The 26,350-nt window shown below is 39.0% G+C and overlaps 1 protein-coding gene across 1 annotated transcript in view; it reads right to left on the bottom strand.

Moving 5' to 3' along the window:
- PIK3C2G (phosphatidylinositol-4-phosphate 3-kinase catalytic subunit type 2 gamma) overlaps positions 1-26,350 on the bottom strand; it is a 196,655-nt gene that overhangs the window by 82,629 nt on the left and 87,676 nt on the right. The window contains exons 19-20 of the mRNA XM_021535187.3: positions 1,724-1,904; positions 60-167 (exon numbers count right to left, since the gene is read on the bottom strand). Of these exons, the coding sequence (XP_021390862.3) occupies positions 60-167; positions 1,724-1,904 (289 nt within the window). The remainder of the gene's footprint in view (positions 1-59; positions 168-1,723; positions 1,905-26,350) is intronic.

The following is a 26,350-nucleotide window of genomic DNA, read 5'->3' on the forward strand; positions in this document are numbered from 1 at the left end:
CTCTCCTTCTCCCCTCCAGACTAAAAACCAAAATTGAAAATGCAATGGGTCACACTTACATCTGCCTCTATGCCTTGCACAAGGAGCGCAGGGTTCAGGGGGAGCCGGCAGAGCTTCACCTCTTGGAAGAACTGCTGGAGTCTGCTGAGCTCCACCTTCAACACCTCCTGCAGCACAAGAACCATTATTGCAGCATGAAAGAACACAAAACCAGATTTTTATTTATTTCTTTATTTTGTAATTTTTTCCCCCACTGTCTTTTTATACTTTAAACAAGCAATGCAATTTCCAGAGCATCTGCGTGACCTTCCAACAGCTAATGAGGTCACACTGGGGTATTAAAAATAAGAGCTGTCATTTTACTCCACACTGATGCCTTTTCTGCCTAGATGTGCTACCAGCTCATACTGCCCTGTAGGTTCAGGTGGAAAGAGTCTGTTTCCAACAGCATGGAGTGACAGGACAAGGGAGAATGGCTTCGAATTGAAGGAAGATAGGTTTAGACTGGATATTAGAAAAAATCTCTACCTGTGAAACCAGGCTGGATGGAGCCACCTGGTCTGGTGGGAGGTGTCCCTCCCATTACTGGGGGTTGGAACTGGATGATTTTTAAGGTGCCTTCCAGCCCAAACCATTCTGTGATTTTATGAGTCAACACCCTTTGTTAGGGGTTTACCCTCATATTGCTCTCCTGTATCTCATGGGCTTTTTTGCCTTTCCTAAACTCTTCCCAATTTGCTGCTTGTTACCTCAACACTGATGTCCCTTGCCTAACTCTGTTAACTGCAAGGTTTGGGAGCTTCTCAATATCGTAGTAACTGCAGCCTTGAGATTAATCTCTAAAATCTGAATTATGCATCAGTGATGTATAATGTATTACTACTATTTCTTCTTCTTTACATGGATTTTCCTTTTGCAAATATTTTTGTCTTTTTACTTCCATGTTTGCTTTGCTGCTCTCAGTAGCAGCACTGAAAGTTTTCTGAGAAACCCTTTGAAAATCTTTGAATCCTTAACAAGGCAGAAAGATTCATGATATCATTCATGATAACCAGCAGTGGCAAGTATATTTTTATTTGGCTCTCTGCTCTGCCTTGCTGAGATTTCAACAAGAAGCAGTTTTACACACCAGGTAAGTAACAGCAGCTGTCCTGGAAAATTAACAGTTCTAAACTACAAATGTACCTATGCAATATAAAAGCTGCACCAACTGCAAGTTTCTACTGCCAGGGAGGTACCTCTGCAGATATGTGTTCGGTGTTCATTGCTGAGAGCTGTCTTTGAGATATCAGCTACATTCCAGTCTGGTTGTCTTTGCTAAGAAATGAGGATATGTCCAGCCTGCCAAGAACAACTCTTAGTAAAGCTTTCAAGAAATGCTGCAGCTCTACATGAGTAAAATATTTTGGCATGAGGTGCTGAATATGAAAATTCCTCTCAGTGAAATGATAATCAGCCTTGTTGCCATTATTGCTGAGCACCTCCAAGTCCATTTGAAAAACCACTGATGAGGGAATTTAAATGGATGAAAAGCTTTGCAGACCTCAAGAGTAATAGATGAGATCTGTGTTACCTGTTTTCAGAGCAGAAAAATAATCGTAAAATTTACTTAAGTCTTTGGTTTATTTATGTAAAGGATATTAAAAAGAAAGCGGTGTCACCTTAGAAAAAATAAAATTCCCTACAGAAACTTAGATGGAAGGGGCAGTATTTTTAAACAAACCTTTCTTTTTGGGTCACTGGCAGCTTTCACTTTTGTGGCAATGTCTTCCAGAGTTCTGATGAGTTTTTCTTCCTTAGAAAACTCATTGTTCAGGGCCTGTCCAGCACAGAATTGGAGAGCAGCCAGGAGTTTCTTATACCACATTCTGAAATGAACTTCATTCTGAGCATTCTTCAGCAGCCTGAAGGAAGGAAGGGAAAAAAAAAAATATGTGTATCTAGAAATGAATTTTATTACATATCAGTTCTAGCAGGAACAATAAACTTCAGACTAATCTACATTTGGTCACTTTGGGCAGCAGAGAATGAAAAAAATGTTATTGCTTGTAGGCAATGAGACTCAAGTCCCATTTGATAACTAATGGGATTCCAAATGTGTTGAATAAACAGAAAACTGTCATTTCTTATTGTCAAACATAATGCAATGCCTGCATTGCTTCTTATTTCTGCAAGAAAAGTTAACAAAGTGAAAAGAAGTTGCACATTTTTGAAGGCCAGTTTTAAATATATATTCTTAAATATTTTTTTTCTTCTGCCAGTTCATTTATACAAGCAAGCAAGATCTTCTGCTAGGAGGTGCATTTAAAGACTGTTTTAGTCTCAGATGTACCATCAATTCTAAAAACTTTCACTGTTTTAAGCTGAGGAGACATTTCTGAAATTGACTATTCTGCTAAAAAGAGTGAAATGAGCATATTTTATTCCCTTCTTTACTGGTAAGTGCTGGTCTAAAGCAAAACTCAGCTTTTAGTTCTTCTGAAGCCTGAAAAAGCTTTGGAACTGGAGTTACTGCCAACACAAAATCAGAAATAAAACCAAAACCATATTCTTTTTAAAAATAATCACCATGCAGTCTTCTCTAATTACACAGTTTTTTGGGTCAGGAAGGCTGGGGAGTTTAGAGGGTTTTGGTTAGTTAATCAAATTGATCATTGAGAGATTCTTTTCCTTTTGTGGGCCAGAGGTTTTGTACACTTTTTGATTTATTTTTCTAAGCATAGATGGAATCACCAGCTCTGTCCTGTTGTTAACATCCTGGGATTTCCCTCTGCCTGGAGGACTGGTGAACTGCTCTTTGCTTTTTTGTGAACTCTCACAGCTTCACCCTTAAGAACATCTAAAACAAACTCCTTATAAATGTCTGAATCTTAATGCAGTTTCCCCAGCCTAAAAAAAATAACGCTACTTTTTACAGGACAGAAATCAGAGAAGCTCTTGACTTTCAAGGAACATCACATGACTGAATATGTGACATATAAATATGTCACATCACAAAAAGCAAGAACAAGAAATTATTTGAAGCACTGCTATTTAAGGGTGAAAAAACCTATAATTCCTACAGACACTTCAACTCCTTCAAATCATATATAAGGCATTACAGCATTGCTACTGCAGCACATGCCTCTTTTGGTGATGAGAGACCTTTCATGAAGCAATGATTTTTCTAGGTCCTCTTTTCCTATATAATTCAAGGCAGACCAATATCACCTACTGGTTTCTGAAAGCCCTTTCCAGCTACACAAAACCTCTGAACACCTGAAGATTTGAAAATCCTTAAAGAATGAGTGGTGTTTCTATTAGAAATGCCTAGACATGAAAGGGAAGTGATATGAGAAGTTTATCATCAACACTCTCTGGAGAAGTCTGAAATGACTTTTTTTTTTTTTTTTTCACTGTAGACTAGTAGAAACAAATATTACTTTTTGGATTTGAAGGAAATACAAGTTGTTATTGCAGTGGAAGGCAAACCTGAGCACATAGAGGCTGATGTGTTCTTCCCCTGAATCTTTCACACACAGATGAAAGCTGAGAGCACATGTACATGTGGCAGTGGATAAACATATTCCTCCATATTTCCATCAGAGTAAGTCCAAGATTCCACAGGATTCATCTGCTTAAATGTCAATGGCTCATGCCATTTTAGATATCTTAGGAAATCCATTTCCTCCAGCTGCTGCCTTGGGAGGGCATGGATCCACTAGAGGCAATATTTCATGTGTGCCACTGCCATGCAGATGTCTCAGATTCCCTGTGCTGTCTAAAATAACCTGTGTTTAGGGCACTTCATAGGCAAACAAGACTATTTAAAATAAAAAAATGTTCAGTCCACTCCAACATCAAGTCAGGAAGAGGCTTGGTGATTATTCTTTAAATAAAAGTATCACTGGTACAGTCCAAATTCTCATGTGGGCAGGAATTTTAGTCTATCAAAGCAAAGTCCAGCTCAGTCTCAGTCCAGCCAAACAGTGCATTTTTCTTGGCACACAGTTCTAAACTATCGCTGTGATACCTGTTTTGAACTGGACATGTAATGCTGGTGCAGAGCCTTGTCTGCAGTAAGGCTTGCACTTGAATCAGCTCCTGAGTATTGTATTCATTCACCTACTCCATTTTTAGTACTACATATTTAAGGAATTCATAAAGGCTACCTCTTCATGTTTGTGATGGCCTTTTAACCCTCTCAGATATACAGAACATTAAACCAGCTTTTATTTCCCTAAAATGAAAGGCTTAGGATTCCACATACGTCAAGCAAAATAACAAAACCAAAACAGTTCACTATTTTAAACAGAGCTACTCCCTGCATAACACAGATCAACATGGAAGATCTATTTTTTGATTATTCTTGTGGCTAAGTGTTTACAGAAAATAAACTTAGACACAGAGAGGATATAACAATTTCTTTTTCCTTTCTGAGAAAGGAAAAAGGGGCAGATTCAGAGAGCTTATACATAAGGTGTGCATGAGGACAGAGGATGTATGTGCAGGCGTGCTCCTAAAAGCCTACAAAATGATTCCTACTTCCTTTGAAAAATGATTTATACTAACTGTCTCTGACTTTTACATTCATCCTATAAAAGGGGTCCCAAAGAGCATGCAAAGGACAGCTTTTAATGTGATGACTTATTGTAGGGCTCTTCTGAAATGTTTGTCCAACAAATAAACAAATATGTTGCTGCAGTTCTGTCCTCCCAGCTTGCTGGCACACCCATCTTCACCCTGCCATGGTGAGAACTCAGCAGAGATAGGAAAATCTGCAGCTTCTGAAGTTGTGAGATGGAGAAGTGCTCAAGACACTAATGAAATTTTCAAGTTAGAACAGGATGCCTGGCTGGGACAGAGGAAGACAAAATTGGAATGGTTTAAAACCCAAGGCTGCCAGTAAAGAAGCATGTGAAATTGTTTTTTCCTGATAATTTTCAGAAGATTCTGCAAGACAGAATGCAGTACAAAAGCCTGGCTTTATGCCAGGCCTAGATCGAGCATCTTGCTCCTAACAACAGAGAGGTTTCCTTACTCTTCAGCTTCTCTGATTTGGGACAAACATCCTCATTCTCAGCAAGGCCTGATGAACTCAGACACCCTTCCCAGGTCACTTTTGTGAAATAGCACAGAAGGAAGTTGAAATTTCAGGATTTCCTAAAATCTGGAAAGGGAATAAGGTAACAGGGGTGCCTTGAAAGATGCCTCCGCCTTCTGCAAGCAGCTGCTTCTCTCTGCACACACCTGCTCCGTGCTGCAAGGGGGCTCCAGCCCCATTTCCTGGAACTCACAGCTGCAGGGGGGTGTGTGTGTTCCCTGTACATTGAAATGCAAGAGATCTGAGAGATTTTTGCCACAGGGAAGAAAGGAAGGTGGAATTGAGTCAGGCTGCTGTGTCTGAGAAGGAGAACCAAGGCTAAAACTAGCAGGTAGAGAGAAAAGGGTAATTAAGGAGGGGAAAAAAAAAAAAAAAAAAAAGGAAGGAGGTTGGCTGGGTTTTGGTGGAAAAACAGGTGAGCTGTCCTCGTTCCCCCTGTGTGGTGCTGGAAAACAGGGAAGCTCACACAGTCTGCTCTCTGAGTAGGATTTGGCAGACAAATGAAAGAGTGAGGTGGCTTAGACAACTCTGCTGCTTCAACATCTGTTCCTTGTCTCCTTCGGAAAGGGGAGCAGGGTGAACCTGAGAGCGATGCTTGACAGGACAGATGAGCTCACAGGTAGCTTGTCAAACACTTGGTACCCAAAAAACCCCCAACCCCAAGGAGAAAAGGCCAGGATTTGCTCTAACTTAGTGCAGGTTTAGCCCCTACCTGTTTCAAAGGAGCAGGGCAGTTTGACTGGGTTATTTAGGCACGACATCAGGAGAATGACCCTGGTTAATTTGTTTCCAGGAGCATTTCTGGGATTTATTACACAAAAACGGTGCCTACCAGCACACACTCTGTACACTCTGCAAAAGGTTTTTTGAATTCAGAGACACACCATGAAAACAAGGTGCTTTAGGGTTGTGAGTGCTGTGGTACCTTTTCTTGTTGTTCCATTTTTGGTAATCCTGACCACAGAAAGCTTTGTTCTGAAGGTGCATTTCATGTTTGCTCTCTGTTTTACTAAGCTGGAGGCAGGACAAATCACAGAAGAACAAAAACAATGCTACAAGACTGCTGCTCATTATGGAAATAATTGTCTTAAAATTATTCACGGCAGCCTTTATCAAAGATTAGCACACAAAAACACTTCCCTACCACTGTACAGCTCCTGTGTCTGAGGTTGCCATCTGTCTTAATTATCCTTAGACATCCTGCAAAACTCCTAATCTGTCCTTTGTGCTTTATTGTGCCACGGAGCTATGGCACACGCCTGAAGATTTTAACTGTTTTCATTTTCTGCTCCTTGAAGAAAACATTTTACTGTTTGCATTCTTAAAAAGGAGAACAAGAACAGGGCTGGCTTGCGTGTAAGACTTCACTCAGGCTTTGCAGCTCCTTAAGTCTCAGTGCAAGTTCCCCAGAGATACATGGATGACACAGATGACAAAAATGTACAGCTGAAAATTAAGGACTCCACCTACCTTCTGATAGGTCATGAGAATGAGAGGGAAACTGCTGCTATCAATAATTACTCAGCTGCAAGTAAAACCTCTCTTTGGTTTTTTTTATCTCCCCAGAAATACTCCCAAACTGCTGCTATTAATTAATTCTCAGTTGCAAAACCTCTCTTTGCTTTTTAAACTTTTATCTCCCCAGTGGTACACTGGACAACCAGTCCCAAACTCTAGAAAGTACATAAATCTGTACGATTGAGGTACTAGAAATCAAAGAAAGGGAAACAGAAACACAGAAACAGCACCACCATTGTGGGTAGAACTATTGGGGCATTGGAGACAACAAAATAACAAATGTAAAAACTAACAGGTGAGAAGCACAAAACACCTGGCATGTTCAGAACAATACAATTTCTGCAGGGGAAAATGGGGAGCAAAGCCAATTAGGCAGAAGTTACAAGTGCAAGAAGGGTAGAAGAGAAATTGCAGTTCTCCCAAGTGATTGGAATACCCAATATTTTCAATAGATTTACAGAAACACAGAGCAAGGACATCAACCTGACTGGAAGGATAAAGACTGAACTTCCTTTTACTCTCTCTTTTTCTGACCAAGTACAAAACCAGCAGAAAGGGAGAGGCACAAAAAGCAAAGCTCTGCTTAATCTGCTGATCATTCATCTTTATCTCTAGTCTAGAACAAGAAAATGAAAGTTTATATTTCTTGAGTAGACTGAGCAAAGTGTGTCACATTTTCTCTCAGTATTTCAGCGAAATTCTATTTCTTTGAATCTTTGTCACCATTAAGTCTCCAAGATGAAGAAACAGCAGCTGTTCAGTTGCTTGAAGCACCTATCCACTTTTGGCTCTTCAGTACCCTCACGTGAGAAACCTGCAGCCAGTTCCACATGCTGCTTCTTATAAAACAGAGCTGCTTTTATAGACTCATTTTTCAAAACATTACCCTTGAACAGAAAATAACTCTGCTTAAACTGAAATTTTGTTTTAACACACCACATGATTAATTTGCTTTTGTTTCTCTGAGTATTTTTTTTTTTTTTTGTAGCATAGAACAGAAGTCTACCACGTTGATCTCCCTTTGACGACAAAATATCGTTGCAGACATACAAAGTATGGGGGTTAGGCTTGAGAAACACAACACTGCCATTATTTTCTAACCTCACCAAGTTCCTTATGAACAACACAACACCATCTGCATTCAGAAAAATCACTTGATTCAGTAGATTCAATCAAGGCAGCTCCTCCCACTCCTACTGAATGCCTGAACTGTGGAATGCATGTCCTGCTGACTCACAAAAGATTACCAGATCAATGAAAACAAAGGCCATGCTACGCTATGCAGGGGAGGTGCCAAACCCTGCTGAGTTTGCCTGGAAGAAAAATGTTTTATTTGATATGTAATATAGTTAGCTGCACACACTTTGCATTAAGAAAATGAATCCCCGATAAAACCTGTGCTGTCTGGAGGAGAAAGAGCTTGAAAGTGAAACAGAAATTAAATGAACCTTGAAAATGAACTGTATCACGAATTAATTGAAAGTATAGTGGTGCACAGATACCACTATCACTACCAGAGATAGAAGCTGCTTGGTCTAAGGTTTAAGCAAGAAATAATCACTCCCATAAGGTCTTCTCCAATTTGTTGAATGGACATGATAGCATCAATGTAAGTGCTATAAGAATCATTCAAGTAAAAAGCAGCGCTAACAGTGTCTCTTTCTGTTCCAGTTGGTAAAAGAAATTAAAATTTAAAAAAATGTTAGTAAAGTGTGTCTTTTTCTAGTCTGCTCCTCTTCATTGGGTAGGATCTGAAAGCAGAAGTTTATTAACACACTATCACAAACAAAATAAATGCCTCCAGCAGAACAGCAATACAACAAAATTTAGTGATAATTTGTGTACAGCAGTACTGACCTTAGATAACTTCAGAATCTCTGAGTAGGGTCCACCAAAGATCCTACCCTAATAAAACATAAATAAAAAGCCTTCATCCTGGAATGTCATTAAATACTGAGGGTGACTTGAGCTCAGATTGCCGTTGTAGGTCTGACTGATTTTGAGTATTAATAAAAGAATATTAATATGTTTCTTTAAAGAGAGTGATTAAATCTCCTCTCCAAAAACTGCATTTGGAAATAAGAAAAAAGAATATTTTTCCACAAAGGTACTGCATTTATTATCTTAATGAACATTATCAACTGGACAGTATGATTTCCCATTCAATGAGAAACTTGGCATTCAAGTCTGGCATGAATTTTGAAAAGTCTGGTTCCATTTTTGCCAGTGCCTTCTTCACAGAACTGAGTACATCCCTGTCTGCACTTTTTCCAAAACTGCAGATTTTCTCCTTGGAACAAATGATGTATTGTGGTCAGAATTTCATGCAGTATCTTACACCAGCATCAGCAAAAGCTGAAACTGTCCAACAATCTGTCACTGTGAGAGTTCAGAGTAAATTCATCAGAGGAACTGAAATGCACCATTCATTCCAGGCATAACAGAAATTGTTGTGTTCTTCCCAGTGGGGAACTGCACTGGGAGCGAGCAGGGAATGGGATTAGATGGGATAATCACCACTAAAATAAGCAGACCCAATGGCTTTATTGGGATGCTGTCCAATATGACAGCAATTAATTGAATACAGGAGGTGACTAAGCTACTCTACTTTCAAACTACATAAATAAAATGCAAAATTAATTCAGATGAAGCAGTCCATGAGAGCTAATGGACTTGCAAAGCTTTGTACAGTTTCTGAATTTAGGCCACAGTTATCACAGCAATACACTGAGGAGAAACTGAAAATGTTTTTTCTTCAACTGCCTATTGTTTGGGCAGTTTATGTCTATTAAAACAGCTTTGGATAGCATCTGTGGTTCCCATTAGCTTCACAGCTGAACAGAAAAAAACCCTCATGACACTATGAAACACAATGTAAGACACAGAACTAATTCTGAATGGTTCTGCATGCACTGGGCAATCCAAATGTATTCAAAAATGCAGAATTAAATGAGTTACACCACAGTACTTTGGTAACTTTACTTTGTTGGTTAATTTTTTTTAGAAGTGCTGGGTTTATCTGGGGTAGATCTTATTCTCTTCCCAGTAGCTGGTATGTGTTTTGGATTTGTGCTGGAAACAGTTGATAATTCAGATGTTTTAGTTATTGCTGAGCAGTGTTTGAAGAGCCAAGGCCTTTTCTGCTCCTCACCCCAGCCCACAAGTGAGTGGGTTGGAGGTGCACAGAAAGTTGGAAAGTTGAGCCCAGCAAGCCAAAGGGATGTACCAGACCATATGGATCCTGCTCAGCAAACAAAGATAGGGAAGGAGGAGGAAGGGGGAAAATTTGGGGGGATGGTGTTTGTCTTCCCAAGTCACCAAGGTGAGATGTTGTCATTGAACACCTGCCTGCCCATGGGATGTGATGAATGAAAACCTTGCTCCATGTTGCTCATGTGCAACAGCTTTTGCTTTGCCTCTTCAAATGTCCTTAACTCAGTCCATGAATTTTCTAATTTCCTAATTCTCTGCCCCATCCCACTGCAGGGGACAGTGAGTCAGTGGCTGTGTGGGGCTTGCTTGCCATCTGGGGTTACCCCATGACATTAATATACTAACACAGAAATAGCTTCAGGGAGAAAACTGAAATTCTCTTTCTACAAGGTCATTAAGGCTGCTCATAACAGGAGCAGTTCCAGATTTTATTCATACATTCTGAGCCAGATCTTTACTTTATAATCCTAGAGTTTTCATATTACTTTTTTTTTTAATGACTCTGGGCATGGGAAAGGAAGAGTTTGTTTTAGGGGGGTGGGGAAATAGGATAAGACACTGACATTGTTTTTCAAATATTATGACATTAAAAGAACTTGTTCTGCAGAGCTGTTAATTTTCCTATTTGCTCTGCATTCAGTTACAAGAATTTGCTTTGTTGAACAATGTCTACATTCAAAGCTGCTCTCTTTCAAGCAGAGTCTCAGATTTTTAGAGCTCAGATGTCAACAGCAGCGGAAGGATGTTTGAGATTTGATATGTTTCAAACTCAAGGGGAGTTCATGTTTCTTTTAAGGCTTCATCCCCTCTACCTCTCTGGAAGAACCTGTCTGTAGATCCACTGTGCACAGATACAACAAGAACTGATTCCACATTATTTCCTGACATGTCTGTCTTCTGGATCTTTGCTTTCATCACTGCTGTAGCTAGCAGACCAGCTTATCTGATTTTCCCAGTATCTATCAAAGGGAACTTAATTCAAATCAGTGCCTAACAGGAACAGGGAGGAAACATGAGCCCCAGCAGGTACTGCTGTAAGTGTTTCAGCAGTCCTGGTAGCTCAGTGTAATTACAAGACCTCTCATATCTGACAGAGTGTGCTTTTTGCAAGATGCTGAGCCTCCTTTTGGTGTCAGTTTGCTGTGTGGCAGCTCAATGCTGCACAACAACAAAGGATGCAGGGATCAGCCCGTGGGATCACAGTGCTCTGTTAGCTCTGTGCCTCTACCTGGGTGACTTTGTCAACAGAATGACTGGAGATAGCTTTCAAAGTGGCATCATGAGGACATGTGGTCCCTTGGGCTTCAAAAACAACTCATTTGTTTTCAGGGAATAGGAGAGAGAAAATCAAAGCTTTCAGTGGGGGAGTCTTTAGAGTCCAAATTACACTTTTTCATCTTTTCATGATTCTGACTCCTTTAAGGGAGGACTCTCTTCACATTACAACTCTCCTTATCCATAAGGCTACTCTGCCATCCTTTTTAAATAAGATGATAGCTACCAGCTTTTAATTTAATTAGAATAGAGGTGACTATGAAATATGGTAACAGGAAAGAAGAACAAGCATTTACATGGTAAAGAAGAATATTTTATCTTCATACCTTTTGTAGGCTGGTTTTATTTCTTCCTCTCTGGTTTTAATTTTCTTCCTCTTTTCTTGGCCTCTATTAATTTTTTGCTCCATGTTATACATAGCAGCAGTCTCTCTTGCAAAGGTAGGAGAGCAGAGCAGAGATGGAAATAACTTAAGACTTCTCCTTTTTAAATACTGGTCTGGTTCTGATTTTCCTTCCATTTCACTGCTTTATTGCCTCCTAATATTGGCTTTGTAAATAGAGAAGTGGGAATTTGAAGTTAAGCTCATGTACCAAGGAAAGCATGCTGTAAGATATTAGTAAGAGAAAAGCTTTCTTTTTTAGATGGCCCCAGGGTATTTTCCTAGTCAACAGCTGGCCTAGTTACCATGGAAAACAGAAGAGCTGGAGGGCAGGCACAGTAGGAAAATGAGGCAGAGGCTTACATGAAATTGGGCTGGCTTGGTTTGCAGAAGCTTGCTGGAATTAATCTCACTTCAGACACCTTGCTGCTCTTTCATTGACACAGAGTTTCATTTAGGTTTAAAAGTCCATCTCAGCTCTGCTGAGACATGTTCAGCTGTGGGACCAGATCTGAATAAACTTTTGAATCAAATAAAATCCCTTTTAATCAACCCTTAAGCAAGAAAGTGTTGCTTCTTAAGCTTTTACCAAGGAAATCTCACATCAGCCTCTTCAGATCAAACTGAGTTTTAACCTTGGGGTTAAAATCCATAGGTTTCCATGTCAGAAGAATTTAAGGCCAATATAAGAATGAAAATCCATCCTGAATTTTACTTGATAGGTAACCTTGGCAAAATTAGTTTATTTCCCTGCACTTCTGTTTTCTTTGTCAAAAGAGGAGAGATTTATTTCTCATAGGCTCTCCACAGAATGCTGTGTTTGTTTCTAAGCTGCTCTTATGCCAGAGGTAAATGCCATGGCAAATAGGTCTTTTTAATAACACTGTCACCTTCTTTCCATGTGGGAACCCATTTTGCCAGCATCTTTCAATCATATGGGAGAAAATAACAGCCCCAGGCAGATTTTTTTGCTCATAAGAAAACAGAATTAAGATTCGGTTGTTTTGATAAAAGGTCCAGGTGTGGTTCCAAAATTCACAACCACATTTGTGGAAGTATTATTGCAGCAAGCAGATGTCATATTTCCATATGTCCTGAGTCAGGTAAAGAGTGGAGAAAGCTCTCCAGGGGCAGTCACTGCATTGGCAGAATAAATATAGATCAGCCATCTGACAGAGGATGCTCCTGGGACTTTGAAGCTCCCTGGCTCTGCTGTTGGCATCTTTCTCACCCTGAGTGCTGTCCTTGTGAGGATGCAGCTGGATGGAGGACTGAGATGCAGAGCTCCCATATTTCCTCTCCTCTCCTCCCATATCCCTGCTCTGTCAATACCCCTCAATCAGGCACACTTCATCAAAATGTGTACTCTGCTGGCAGACCAAAAATCTGTGCATGCCAAAAATTAATATGGGTAAATGCCATGTTTTCCTTACCAGCAATACACATGAGGTGGCAGCCATGGGTGAGCCAGGCAAATTATTGTTTAAATCACCTTTAAATTGCTGGTCTGAAAACTCCTAATAACAAAGCTTAGCAACAGCTGAAGACAGCACATATCAGCTTTGAATTGATGCAAAAAAATATTTAAAATGGGGCATCCTTTGAATGAGGCTCCATTTCCATGACCAAGCAATGTCCCTCTGAGTGACACACACAGCAAAGCACTGACAGGTCAGGAATATTTGCCACTGTGGCCACTTTGACAAACTTTGTGGCCACTTTAACCAAGTGCCTTATGCACAAATGCGATGTGAGGGCTGTGTGAGTCACTCAAAAGCTGGTGCCTATTAGAAAAGTTTAATTAAATTAAAGTGCTTCTCCTGATAGAAAGCATCACACCCAATGTATGACATTGTAGAGCAGCTTAAGTAGAAGAATAAATACTGACTTTTAATACCACACTCAATAAAGGAAATGCTGCAGAAATGTCGAATCCTTGTTTACTGTGTGACCTTCTCCATGCCCAGTGCTCACAGTATAATTATTGCAAATGGCAGAGCCTTTTCTCCCAGACAGAGCCCCTACAAACAAGGTCTTCCTTCAGTTAAAAATGCACAATGTGTTGCAACACTGATGATGAGGGACTGTTCTTTCAGTTAATCCAAGCCAATGAATTTGACTGTGGAAATCCCTGTTCAGTTCCTTCTTCATTAGCCAAGATGGCAGCTGCCACACTAAAGCTAATGAGCCTGATTAATATCAATTCAGTAAATTAATTTTTTTTTCCCAGACATCAGATAATTTTGTAATAATCCAGACATTTATACTGATTTAATATCAGCTGACATAACATAATTTCTCATTTAACACTAATTGGAAACTACTGGTTTCTTATTCTAAAGAGTATTTGCTGTCGCTTGTAACTTATGGCTTTTTATAAAGCTATCTTTCAAATAATATCATCATTGAACGTTGTTTTCTGCCTACCTGAAGAAACTTTATCTGCAAGCATGTGACTGATGATGTGGACAGAATGGAATAATCAAGTAATTTCTTGTAAAGGTATTAATTTTAACAACTTTTCTTCATATTTTCCATTGTATATTTGTAAAAGGACTGACAGAAACAAATGAAAGAACTCTCAAATGAGAGAACAAAAGAAAAAAACTCTCCATTTAAGCAGTGTTGAACTCAGCCCATCTAACTTTTTTTTTTCCTTCTAAATAATTTTGGATCTGTTCAGCTTGCCTTCAGGCTTGGTGAACACCATGACACTGTCTCAGCTGAACACAAACTGTGTGGAACCCTACAGAAAGGTATTGGTGAAAGCCTCCACCCAGGAGATGGCACCTGCAACAAAACTGGTTATTTGGAAAACACCCAAACTTTCTCAATCTTCCCAAAGGTAAGTGTTGGATTGAGCCTTTTTCTGACCCAGAGATGGGACAACTGAGAGGCTTTAAAAAACTTTTATTCTAGTTCAGTTTTATGTGAAGGGTGAGACAATACAGATGTTATAATTCACACCATCACAATCAGAAACTAATTATTTCTTAATTACAATACACTAGAAGAGTTTCTTGGTTTATCAACTTTTGCCACACTAATGGCTTAAAGCAAATCATCTAATATTACCCCTTGTGGGTACTACTACAATACAACTTCCATAGTTCTATTTCTCCAAAGTATCCAGTCTTATTTAGAAAATCATCCTTTGAAACTTGTTTCTAGTTCCATTTCTCTCTCAACACCTGTCCTACTCCATGGCATTTCTAAGTCAACATTTCTTATCTCAAAGTTTACAAACAGATACATACGATGTAAACCATCTGTCAGGCTTTGAAAATTCTCTACAAATCTATTCTCCACAGGTAAGAACACCCTTTCTGCAAGCCCTTATCTAAGAAGTGTCCTGCTGGCTCCAGTGGGAACAGAATCAGTAAAGAAGCAAAGGCAGTCACAGGATTCCTTTGCAATGCCCAGACACGGGTCAGTGATGTCAGCAGGGACCTCTGCAGGTCCCCTGGTCTGGCTCCTGCTCTAATCAAAGCCAGCTCTGATTTTGGATGGGTTGTTCAGAGGGCTTGCCCTTGGCAGCAAGGTGGGAGAGCTGCTGGGATGGCAGAGGGAACAGCAGTGCAACTTGACTGGATGATGATGGGTCCCCAGAAGAAGAGTAGTATCAAAAGACATGACCCAGCGACAGGCAGGGCTGTCATTCAGCCAGGAGCATGAATAAGTGTGCCAGGAGCTGCTTTTCCAAGTTCTGTCACCTTTCTGCTCAAAGTGTCACTCTGCTCTGTCCCATCAGCCATGGAAACTGGAGGGCAGATTCTGGCAAGCACATCAAGCCAGGGCCGAGCTGTCACAGGAGCAGCAAATATTTCAAAATTCCTGTGAGATAGATTAATTTTAGGGTAGGAACAAAGAATCCATGCTATTCTTTACACTGACCATGTCTGTCAGAAGTACCCTCATGTATAAAATAGTAGAGATTGGGGTTTTGCCTATGGCACTGCCTGGACAAAATTCTCTTATGAGTTTGCAGTGCACAAAATGTGAGGGCTCCATCCTCTGAAAGAACAGCTGAATATTCACCATTCTTTGGCTTCTAGCCTTCAGGTTCTCAGGGAAGTTATGTCAGACAAAGTTCAGTCAGCCTCAAGATTTGTGGGGAAGCGAGCAAGCATGAGTCTCCAGGGGCTTTTCCAAAAGGAGAACTTGATGTCTGTCTGTTTTCTAGAATCAATAACTTAGACAGAAGCACAGAGAGGTTACATTTCCAGACACAAGGGTCTTTGTCAGAACTCAAAATGTCCCTCAGACATTTTTGGATGTTCTGGGCCCAGGTCAGAAGCATTTGAGACCCTGGCAGGCAGCTGGAAACAGCTGTGATTTTGAGTTTCAACCATGGAATGATTTACCAACTTTGCCGGAAGAACAAGAAGTCACAAAAGTTTAGATATTACAGTAGAAGTAGTCACAAAGTAGAGGGAAGAATTTTTGAGTGCTGTACAGGGGGGTTTTAGGTCTTGTACATGGGGGTCAGAAGTTTTAAGATGGAGGGATTTGGGCCTGTCCTGTCCTCCCTCTTTCTTCTTCCTTACCTCCATGCTCTTGGTGATGTTGGCACTTACAGATTGGTTTAGGGTAGAAAAGCACCATTTAATATAGGTAATAGGCATTGGGGAAAAACTGTAAACATTTAACAGTTAATGTACCATATAAAAGACAGCAGCAGCCCTGGGGCGGTGGGAGAGAAGAAGAAGAAGGGAGTCAGAAAGGATGTCAGGGGTGTGTGTGCCTCTGCCTGAGCTGCTGAGCAAACCACAGCAGCTCAAGAAGAAAATCTTTTAGATAACTTGCAATAAACTGCCTTGAGACCGAACAACAAAAGACTGCTGAGCCTTTCTTTGGAAGAACGGGTTGGAGGAGAGACTTTTCCACCACACGGAGCCACCCCCGACCTAGGAGTGAGCACTGGCAGGTCGTCAAGGGAGCTACATGGCAATGTAGGAATCCCAATTACACTATCCAGGAAGGGTAGAGTAGCAGCACAGGTTATACTTGGGAATAATGCTTTTGTATGGAACTCATTCTAGATCTCCCAGTTCTCTTGGGAAGTCACCTGAATCTAAACTTAACTGCTGGTAAAAAGTATCATTAGAACACAGCAGATCTATGCCACTCACAGTACTACTTATGTCTGCTCTCCTCCTGCTTTGCTGCACCTTTCCTCCTATAAAAATATTTTGCTTGCAATCCTTTTTTCCCTCAGTGAATAATTACTCTTTGCTCTTTTGCCTGCTTATTTTAATTTTATTTATAAAGCATATTTTGTGTTGCTTCAATCTGTGCCACACTTTGCTGCAAACACCGGGAACATCATGTCAATTCTCTCCTTTCCCAAACCAGTGAACGCTGCTCAGGCTTCTGTTTCTGGGAGAAGATTTGGGATCTTAAGGCAGAACAAACAGAAGTGTTTTCAGAGCAGGTGGAGGGAATTCCCAGCTTCAACCCTTCCCACTGCCAGATTCATGCTACTTTGCACATTACATCCTCTACCCACTTCCAAGTGAATCAGGATGAATCTTGGGAATGAAATGGAAGGAGGCCTTGGGGGAACAGATATTTTAATTTCACTGGATGACAGACTGTGAACAATTGCTGGGGGAGGATGAACATGAAAACCGAGCACTTATGTAAGGGGAAAAATGATATATATTTTTTAATCTACTTGGATATAAGCCTTGCTACACAAGCTAGAAAAATCAAGTGTAAGAAGCATAAAACAGGATTTTAACAAGAGATACGTTGAGGGTGGCTTTGCTGTTTACACTGAAATACTTAAGAGTCCTCCTTCATATCTAAGGATTTGAACTCTACAAACCACTTAGTAGATAAGGAAGGAAATCTTATTTTGTGAAAGAGGGAGGCGCTGGTTTGAAAGGATCATCCACCTGTGTATGTGCCAGTGTTCCTCTACTCAAGTAAACACTTACTTTTGTTCCATCTGTACTACCTTTAATACTGACAAGAGATAAAGGCTTTATTTCCACCTCAACAAAACCCTTACCACTCTAGAGCTGCTCCACTGTGCTGTGCTTGCACAGCTTGCAGCCACTTTTGAGCCAGCAAGCACGCAGCCAGAATGTTATTTTTCTACTGTCCACCAAGACCCAGACCCTGTTACCTCTTTACCAACTAAAAAAAAAATAAATTTTTTTTGTCTTTAACATGTATTTTTCACTATATAAATATATATATTTATACAAGTTTCTAGTAGTACAACAAACTATCAACTCCCAAAACCATCACCAATTAGTTCTTTTTATCAAACATGAAAAAAACTACCAACAGCCTCTCCTAAAACATCTCTTCCATAATAAAAAACCGAAACATCCCTGAACCAGAAAAAACCTTGAATAGAAAAAAAAAGAATGAAAATGAACAAATTTGTATTCGTCAGTTAAAATTTTCAGTGGAGGTAATTTGTACTAGCTCTTTGAAAGGTAAACAAATGAAAAACAATAGCTACTCCAGCACTGAGGCTTTGATCGAATTTACAAACAAATTATTTCCCATATATATGCTGCCAGCAGTTTATGCCACTTAAAACCCACACTCCACTTCATGACACTTTCTTTTTAATTTTTTTTCCTTAACATAAGGTTTTCTCTCGAGTAACAGCCAGCAGTGAGCAGCAGCCAGGCAACACACTGCAGAGGTGAGACACCAATGGTATTTCAAAAATTACTATGCCTAAAAGATGGTGTGTTTTCAAGATAAGAAATAAGAACAACCAAAATGAACACCAGAGAAGGAGATGTACCTGAAATAACAAACTTTGTATTAGGGGTTGTCTTCAAACATGCATTGCCCCTTCTCTGAGTTGAGTTGGAAGCGTGCTGGTCACTTGCTTCAAAACAGATGGGATGGTTTATAACAAAAGATAAATTGTTCAAGAAACAGATCAATGTGGCACTCACTGGGTTACCTCAGCCACAACTCCCTGCTTTGCCATCTCCAGTGACAAGCAGAAGAATTAAGAATACTTTTTGAGATGCCATCTGAATGTTTCCACCTAAGCTCCATGTTTCTCTGAAAAGCTTTAAAGGAAAAAAAAAGTCAGCAAAAAATTCCTGGCAGCTTTACATTACTCTGTCAGCCACCCACCATTGATGCAATATTGTGATAACTTATCTCTGAATGCTTTTAAACAGGAATAAAGGCCTTTTGGAGAGAAAAATTCAGCTCTTGTAGCCTGGTTTTCTTTCTGAAACAAAAAATAATGTGCTGAACTTTACTAAACAATATCCTGTGCATTTGACAGACACCACAGAGAAAGCTAAAGGACAATTCAGCTTTCTGTCTTTTGAGAGAGATGCCTATGGCTTGTATGACCATTGGGAAGAATTTTACAGGCTTTAGATTTGGGTGGAATCTTAATTCTTACAGATTTACTGGTCGCTTTCTGTTGCTTAATTCAAGGGTACAACATCCTCAGTTCTAACCAGGTGGGCTCTTTGCCAAGAAAGCACTGAAGGAGACAACGTGAGACAAGGGTCCCTTGAATAATTCTCTTGTTTAAAAGGAGGTTATTACAACATCATAGCAATGTTGTTCAAGCAAAAAAGCCAGAGACAACTCATCTGACAGCTCTTTCTGTCCTCTCTCAAATGGTTTTTAATTTGGTCACCATCCAAATGACATAATTCTTATTACAGACTAATATACCATTAAGTATGGGTGAGCATTCTGAAAGCAATTAATATTCAGGGACATATTTTCAAACAGCAAAGCCTTTATGAATTTAATCCTGAAATAGTTATCATCTCTAAACACCTAAAAATACTGAGATATAGTAATTTTGCACTGTTATCCTGAGAGGACCTTTTATCAATCCTTACCCTCTCCTGCCAAGAAATATTACCTTTTATTCCAGTTTATTTATTAATTTAAATAAATACTATTATTATTTCAAAATGTGTTAATAATTATATTTGGGTTTGCATTAGGGAATTCTTTTCTAAGAAAAAATATCCAAAACTGAAGAGAAATTAGTAAGTAATTTTCTACTAAATCATGCCCTGATGTAACATATTCAACAGTGTCAAATTTATGACTCTATTTCTTCTAATGTTTCAGTTATTCAGGCAAAGGTCCAAGATCCAGTTTTCATGCTGGTGGATAGTGATGACTAAACCTAGAAATATTAACCACAGAAAACACACAACTGACAGCAACATTAAGCCTACCAATAACTCATTATATTGGATGTCTTGTAACCACTTGAAGCCTCTCTGTTTATTCATATTTTTCCTTGAAGTTCTCACTGCCAGTGTTCAGAGTATGAATGATTTACAAAACTCCAGCCTGTCAGACCAGGCTGTGATCAACAATCTAACTACAAATGAGTACTCCAAACATATCAGTCCAAGGAAATCAGGGCCTGAACTGCATTTATTCAAATCATGAGGCAAAAACTTTGTGTTCCAAGAAAAATGGATTGAAAACAATTCTCTGAAGTATCTCAAGACAAATTTTGTCAGAAATTGGTTCAAACAGCTATAGTTAAAACACAAAACTTGCTAAGCTGGAAGAATAAAAGACCTATAAAAGAGCAGACTTAGAAAATGTTTTACATAATGTGATGCAATTTTGAAACATCTGCAGCCATTTTGAGTACAGTAATTGCGATTTCCAGCAAAACAAAAGTTCCAAACAGAGGAAAGAAATAAAATTGGTTTTTTCCAAATATTCCCAAAGTGTAAAGCCTGAAAGTTAAATCATGAAATGCAACTAAATGATTTTTTTTTTACATGCTACAGCTGAAAAAATTGCGTTGAGGCATCTTCTCCCAGTATTTCACCTGAGCACTGAGAATCAAGAGCACCTGGGCGGCAGAGGCAGCATTTCACCAGTGAAACACAGCACCAGCTGCTCAGCTGAGAGTCACAGGAGATTCTCCCCATGCTGCTCACTTTCCAACTGAGGCTTTGTCTCAACAAAATCATTAGAATCTGCAAATTGGGAAATTTGCATCATTCCTAAATTGCAGCTACTGTTATTTATGATTTGGACATCCCACATCATTGAGGTTGGCCACTCAGTATCGGCCTAAAGTAAATTTCTGTGCAGAGAATCTACTTCTAGGATTAGATTCAGGCATCTTTTCTAGTAGCTTTCCACAATATATAGCAAAAATATCAAAATAATTCCACACCCTTCATAATCATGACCGAAAATTACCCATATGAAGCGACAGAGTTAGATGAACGTTTTCGCAAATAATTTCCTGACTTATTACTACTCTGGTTTACACTCCCAAATGTCCCTCTGGGACAAGCAAAGATGACATGAGGCACCCATCAGGAAAGATTTTGGCTCCCTGTTTCGTTTTTGAAAGAAGCAACAATAAAACAGTTTTTAATTGGAAGATAAGGAAGAAAGGCACAGAAGTAACCAGACAGGTCCTAGGCAAAAGCAGAACCGAAGCATTGATGTGGATATTTGATTTTTAGTGTCTTGTGCATTGTAGAGTCTTGGGTTTTATGTTGCATGGTGGTAACACACCTATATCCAATAATTTCTCTATAAAACTTTTGTCAGTACAAGAATTTTCTGCTAATAAAGCATTTGACTACTGATATTAATTCCCACAGTCAGTATAGGAGCATTGAATGACACCTTCTCTGACCTGCTTAGCATCATCTTTGGCTCTGAAGTAACACTCCTAAAGCTTATATGAGCCCTTCCTAAAAAAGCAGGAGACAGGCCACACCTACTGGGTGAGAGGCCAGGCAGGCAGAACCAACAGGAACAATCTCTCATCCTACCTGAGGCCTTCATATGCTGCTGAAATGCAAATAATAAATTAAAAGAAAGGCAAAAAACCTGCAAAGAACCCTGCTCTGAGTCCCTCTCTGCTCACCCAGGGGAGTCCCTGCAGCCCATCACATCCCAGCAGCAGAGACATGAGAGCATCACCAGGCTCTGTGCAATCCTTCCTACAGGGCAGATCCAAGAGGCAAACCCATCTTTCATGCTCAGCTACATCACTGGGGGGGTTATGACAGATAGAACATGAAGCTTGTGGGGAGTTTTCTGGCATAGATTTGTCAGTTCCAGAATTTTTAACTGCAAAAGGAGCCAAATGTCAAATAAATCAGACAAGCCATGTTTGGAAAAACAATGCACTGAAAAACTTTTTCCTTAGTGCTATCTTATAAATCATGCAGCAGCTAAAAGAATTAAAGCTTTTCAGAGCTCTGTCCCCTTTTCCAGTGTATCTGTGCAGTTCTAAGTATGTTCACTTGTGCACATACACAATGGTGTGTTTTTTCATTACAGTAGCATGCTCTAATAACTGGCATTTACAGACTTTTTATGCTTCACTTGACCATGCTAATCCTCCTTGAATATGACTTTTGACATGGAATTTCCTTTGTTCCAAAGGTGCAAAGGTGGGACACACACAGAGTTATTTCTGTGTTCAGTAACTTATTCAGTGCTGCTGAATATTTGCCTGCATCAATAAAATTAATGATGCTTCACTCCATGCTCACATGGATCACCAGGGTACCTCACCTCTTACCTTTTGTGCTTGCACAGGATTTGGAAAAACACCCAGCATTCCTCAATTTCTGGACATTCAGGAGCACATTCACTCCACTAAGAATCATTAAAATGATTAAAACCAGACACAACTATGTTATATATGTCCTTTGTCAATGACTCACCAGATTTTCTCATATTCACTAAATTACAGCAAGGCATAACTTGATGCTTTATTAATTTTAAAACAGATTTCTTTTTTAAAATCTGCAATTTTTAACAGTGTGGAAAAAATAACTCCCTCTTTATATTTTAAATGTTAAAATGCCATACTTAAATTCTTTGTTAACCTTTCCCAGTCATGTTTTCAATTTGATTTTTTAATTCTTTGGAATTTATTTTCATTTTCCTTCTTGTTAGAATTTTGAAAGTTTAAATTGTGGTCTTGCCCCACAGTCCTCTAATCCTCTAGCTAGCAACTCCTTTTATCAATTCCAGCTGAGGTCAAAGCCAGTTTAGTCATTTGTCTTTAGAGACAGCAAAAAGTGACCCTAAAGTACTAAGTTTTTTTTCTTAAGATCTAAAATGTGTTTAATTAAATGTAAGATATGGTTTTGTTGATTAAAATATACCATTTTCTCACTAAGTCTGTAACTACTAAAGGTCAAACCCAACAGTTGTTACTTGTTCACAACAATCTCTTTATTCCATTTGCCATCATCTTTTTCTAAAACCGGAGTCCGAGAAAATGGAAAGTCTGTAAATTTGGAAACAAAATAATTATCTGTCTGTTGTACAAGGCAATAACCTAAGGCCCACACAGCCAGTAATGAAGCACTCAGCACAGAAGTTGGCTGAATCATTATCTGACACAAATTATGCTCTAATGGTGTTATTTATTAGACCCTTAAGTAAGTAAAGAAAAAAAAAAAGGTCTCCAAATAATTGGCGTTCCATAAACAAGAATTCTGATTTCAGAACTAGAATGCCAAGGTGTGATCTATGGCTGAGGGTCTCTGCAGTCCAAAACATAACAATCACACCAAGTACTCTGAATTCCAATGACATTCACAATCACCACTTAGCTGAATCAAAAATATCCTTGGACTGGGTATTCCTGTACAAGTTCACAGTTACAGATATGATTAAATGGTTTTTTTGGTGGTTTTTTGTGTTTTTTTGTTTGTTTGTTTGTTTTTTTAATTCTGCTCAGTAAAAAAGACTAAATTAATGCAAAAACAAGAACAGACATCTTCTGTGTTTACATTTGTGTCATTTTAATGGGTTGGGATTTTCTGCCTGCTCTGCAAAACAATTTGGGAAGTTCATTTCATAATTAGCAGACTCAATAACTTCTAACTGTCCGAGAAGGATAAGATAATGCAGGAAGAAAAAGATCTGGAGGATGGTCATCTGTTTAATGTTCAGATAATTAAGAGTGTTGGACAAATGAGCTTGATTTGTTCCTTCTTCTGAGCACTATACGTAAATTATGGTTAACATAAAGTAGTTTTGATGGTCAAAAATATATTTCCTTTCAGAAAATACAAGGCAATTGCTCCAATGCTGGAGTTCTGAATGAAACAGTGGTAATGATTTTGGAGAAAAAGGCATTGATGTACAAACCTCCCAAGAGCAAACAATGTAACTGGGGTCTTTTTAAACTTTTATACATTGCTATGTTCTTTTAGATTATTATAGTTCTTTTTCTGTATATATAGGAAAAAAAAAAAAATACGTTCTACCCATAAAATCAATAGTCTGATTCACATTGTTTCCAGTGTGCTGGATTCCACAAAGTTCCTTTTTAATCTCACATTCTTACTTTTCTACAAGATGAGGACTTGGAAAAGATAGAAGACTACTCCCTTTTCTCTTGTCAACCAACCTGCAGTTCAGAAATGCCAAGAACTGGGAAAGTTCTCCAAAGTTTAAGTGACTTAGAAGACAAGCTACAAAAGGACATTTTATCTTCAGCAAGGTTTTCACCTGACTTTTTCCTTTGCTTGAGCTGAGCAAACCAGATTCTCAGAAATTTACAAACACTCCCACTCTTCCATGACGGTGGTGCTGTTGCCACAGATCCTGGAGGACATTTCCCCTCAGTTATTCCATCTTCCTGTGCAAGGCAACCATCTGTGAAACATTCTCCTGGCCACCTGCTGCCCCAGCCAGCTGTTCTGACTCCACGCTGCAGCTGCCACCTGCGACAGCAGCTAAAAGCCAAAAACACTCCAGCAAGAGAGAAACCAACTGGCAGGATGCCAAGTGGATTAAAACTCCAGCACAAAAGCTGACAAAAACCCACCTGTGTGCAAAACATCAAGTAGCAAGGAGAAAAGCACTGGCTTTCAGCGAGCAGAAGGGCCCAAAAGGGCTCAGCAGGTTTCTTTTTGTGCTTTGCTAAAACCAGTTTAATAACTTGTCACCATGGCTCCAGGGAATGGGGAAACCTGCTCCAGCCTTCTTGCCTGCCAGGAGCTCTGGTGGGACCAGCATCAGAGAGAACATCTGGAAGGGAGTGGGATCATTCTCCATGTCTGATGGACATTGGGAAGTCCTGAAATAAGACTAAAATGGGATTAAGTGGTACATGATGTTTCCTGTGCTGGCACAGTATGCATGGGCAAATTTTAGCCTCCTTGGGAAGGCATCCAGAAGTACAATGAGGAGTTAAAACACTGATGGATGCAATGGCCCAGATTCCTCAAGAATTTGGAGAAGGGAAAGGACACAAATGATAAGAGAAAACCTAAACACCCAAACAGGATGTAAGATCCTTCTCATTCTCAAGAGCAGAATTAATGGAACAAATCTGCATCAGATACAAGCAAAGAATAGACTGAAACTATCCTGACAACAGATATGTCCCAATAATGAAAATTCTCTCTCTTCTGTCCACTTTTGCCAGTTACTGCCCCAGAATTTTTAAATAAAATCTTCACACAAACTTATTACTGCTTGATGAAAAGAAATGAAAAATTTGCTATCCAACATTAATATTAAAAAAATGATGAAATGGTACGCCATTGTTAGGTAGCTGCTTATCTCTGATCTGCAGGGAACTTGAGTCAATTTGAAATGATTGACATTTTGTTATAAATAGTATTTGTCATTAAAATAAATTACAGTGTCCACAGTCATCAACTTTTCTAGTAATTTCTAAATTTACAATAGTATTATAACACATGGAAGTTTAATCAGTTGAATTTTCCCCTGTGGCTCTGAAGCAACTACAGCAGTTTTCTATATTGCATTAGCCTTCTTTTCCAAGTTTTATTTTGGGCAGGTACAATGTACACACTGTTGTATTATTTAACAGCATTTCTTTTGTAATGTCACTCATTACAATTAAAATAAACAAAAAACTTGTTATTAAAGGTTTTTTTTTTTTTTTTAACAGCCCTTGCTTCTTGATAGCTAATTTGGTAATGAAACAGAACATGACACTTGAGAATAAAATGTAACCTAATTACGTTTCTTAAAAGAAGTGATCTGAGTGTACATGCACACATATACTCCCCACATTATTAAATCATTGAACTTCTTTTAAAAGTCTCTTAAGAAACAAGTGGAAGAAAACCTCTGATTTCCATTACTTTTATAATTACTGAAAATCAATTTATGAAGGAAATATTTTATTAATTATTTAAGACTTTATTAATAAAAGCCATGAAATTACTGGTAAACTTTGTAAGTAGAATTTATAGGTTGGGAAACTGTCTTTTAAAATACAGGAGACAGAAATATGTGTAATTACATAAACTGGAATGTTAGGTAGAAAAGAGTTTACTTCTGAAGAACAGAGTGGAGCAGAGTAACCAAAATACCCCTAAGTGTAGATGATGAATACAAGCACCAAATTTTAAAATATGTTTGCTCCATTTATGTTCTCAGTTTAGCTTGAAACATATGAACTAAACAAATAAAAGAGGCACCCAGCATGAACTCAGCTGAAAGGCAGAGAATACAGGGAGCCTTGAGAAATAACCTACTTAATGTGGATGTAGTTACCTTATACATTAAGCTGTGCATAAAATAAATTTGTTATGCTACTTTACATAGCACTGTGCCAGATAAACATATATATTCAGGATAGAATAACTGCTCTATATTACCTAAGGTTATAATATTAGACAGCTTGGGCAAAATTTGTGGAAAAATAGGGTTTTGCACTGGGAAGTAAAGAGGAAGAAGACTGCAGAGAGTAATTTTTCTCTGAAACGAGAGGACTTAAAGAAAACACAGGCAAACTAATGATGTTCCCCTGTCCACTGAACCCTAGATATAATGTCTAATTTCACAGGAAAACTACCAGCTCTGAGGGCATGTTTAAAACTCCAGACTGGATATTTTATATACAGCATGACTAAGTTTAATAT

The sequence above is a fragment of the Lonchura striata genome, chromosome 5 (assembly GCF_046129695.1).
Source record: "Lonchura striata isolate bLonStr1 chromosome 5, bLonStr1.mat, whole genome shotgun sequence".
Classification (NCBI taxonomy): domain Eukaryota; kingdom Metazoa; phylum Chordata; class Aves; order Passeriformes; family Estrildidae; genus Lonchura; species Lonchura striata.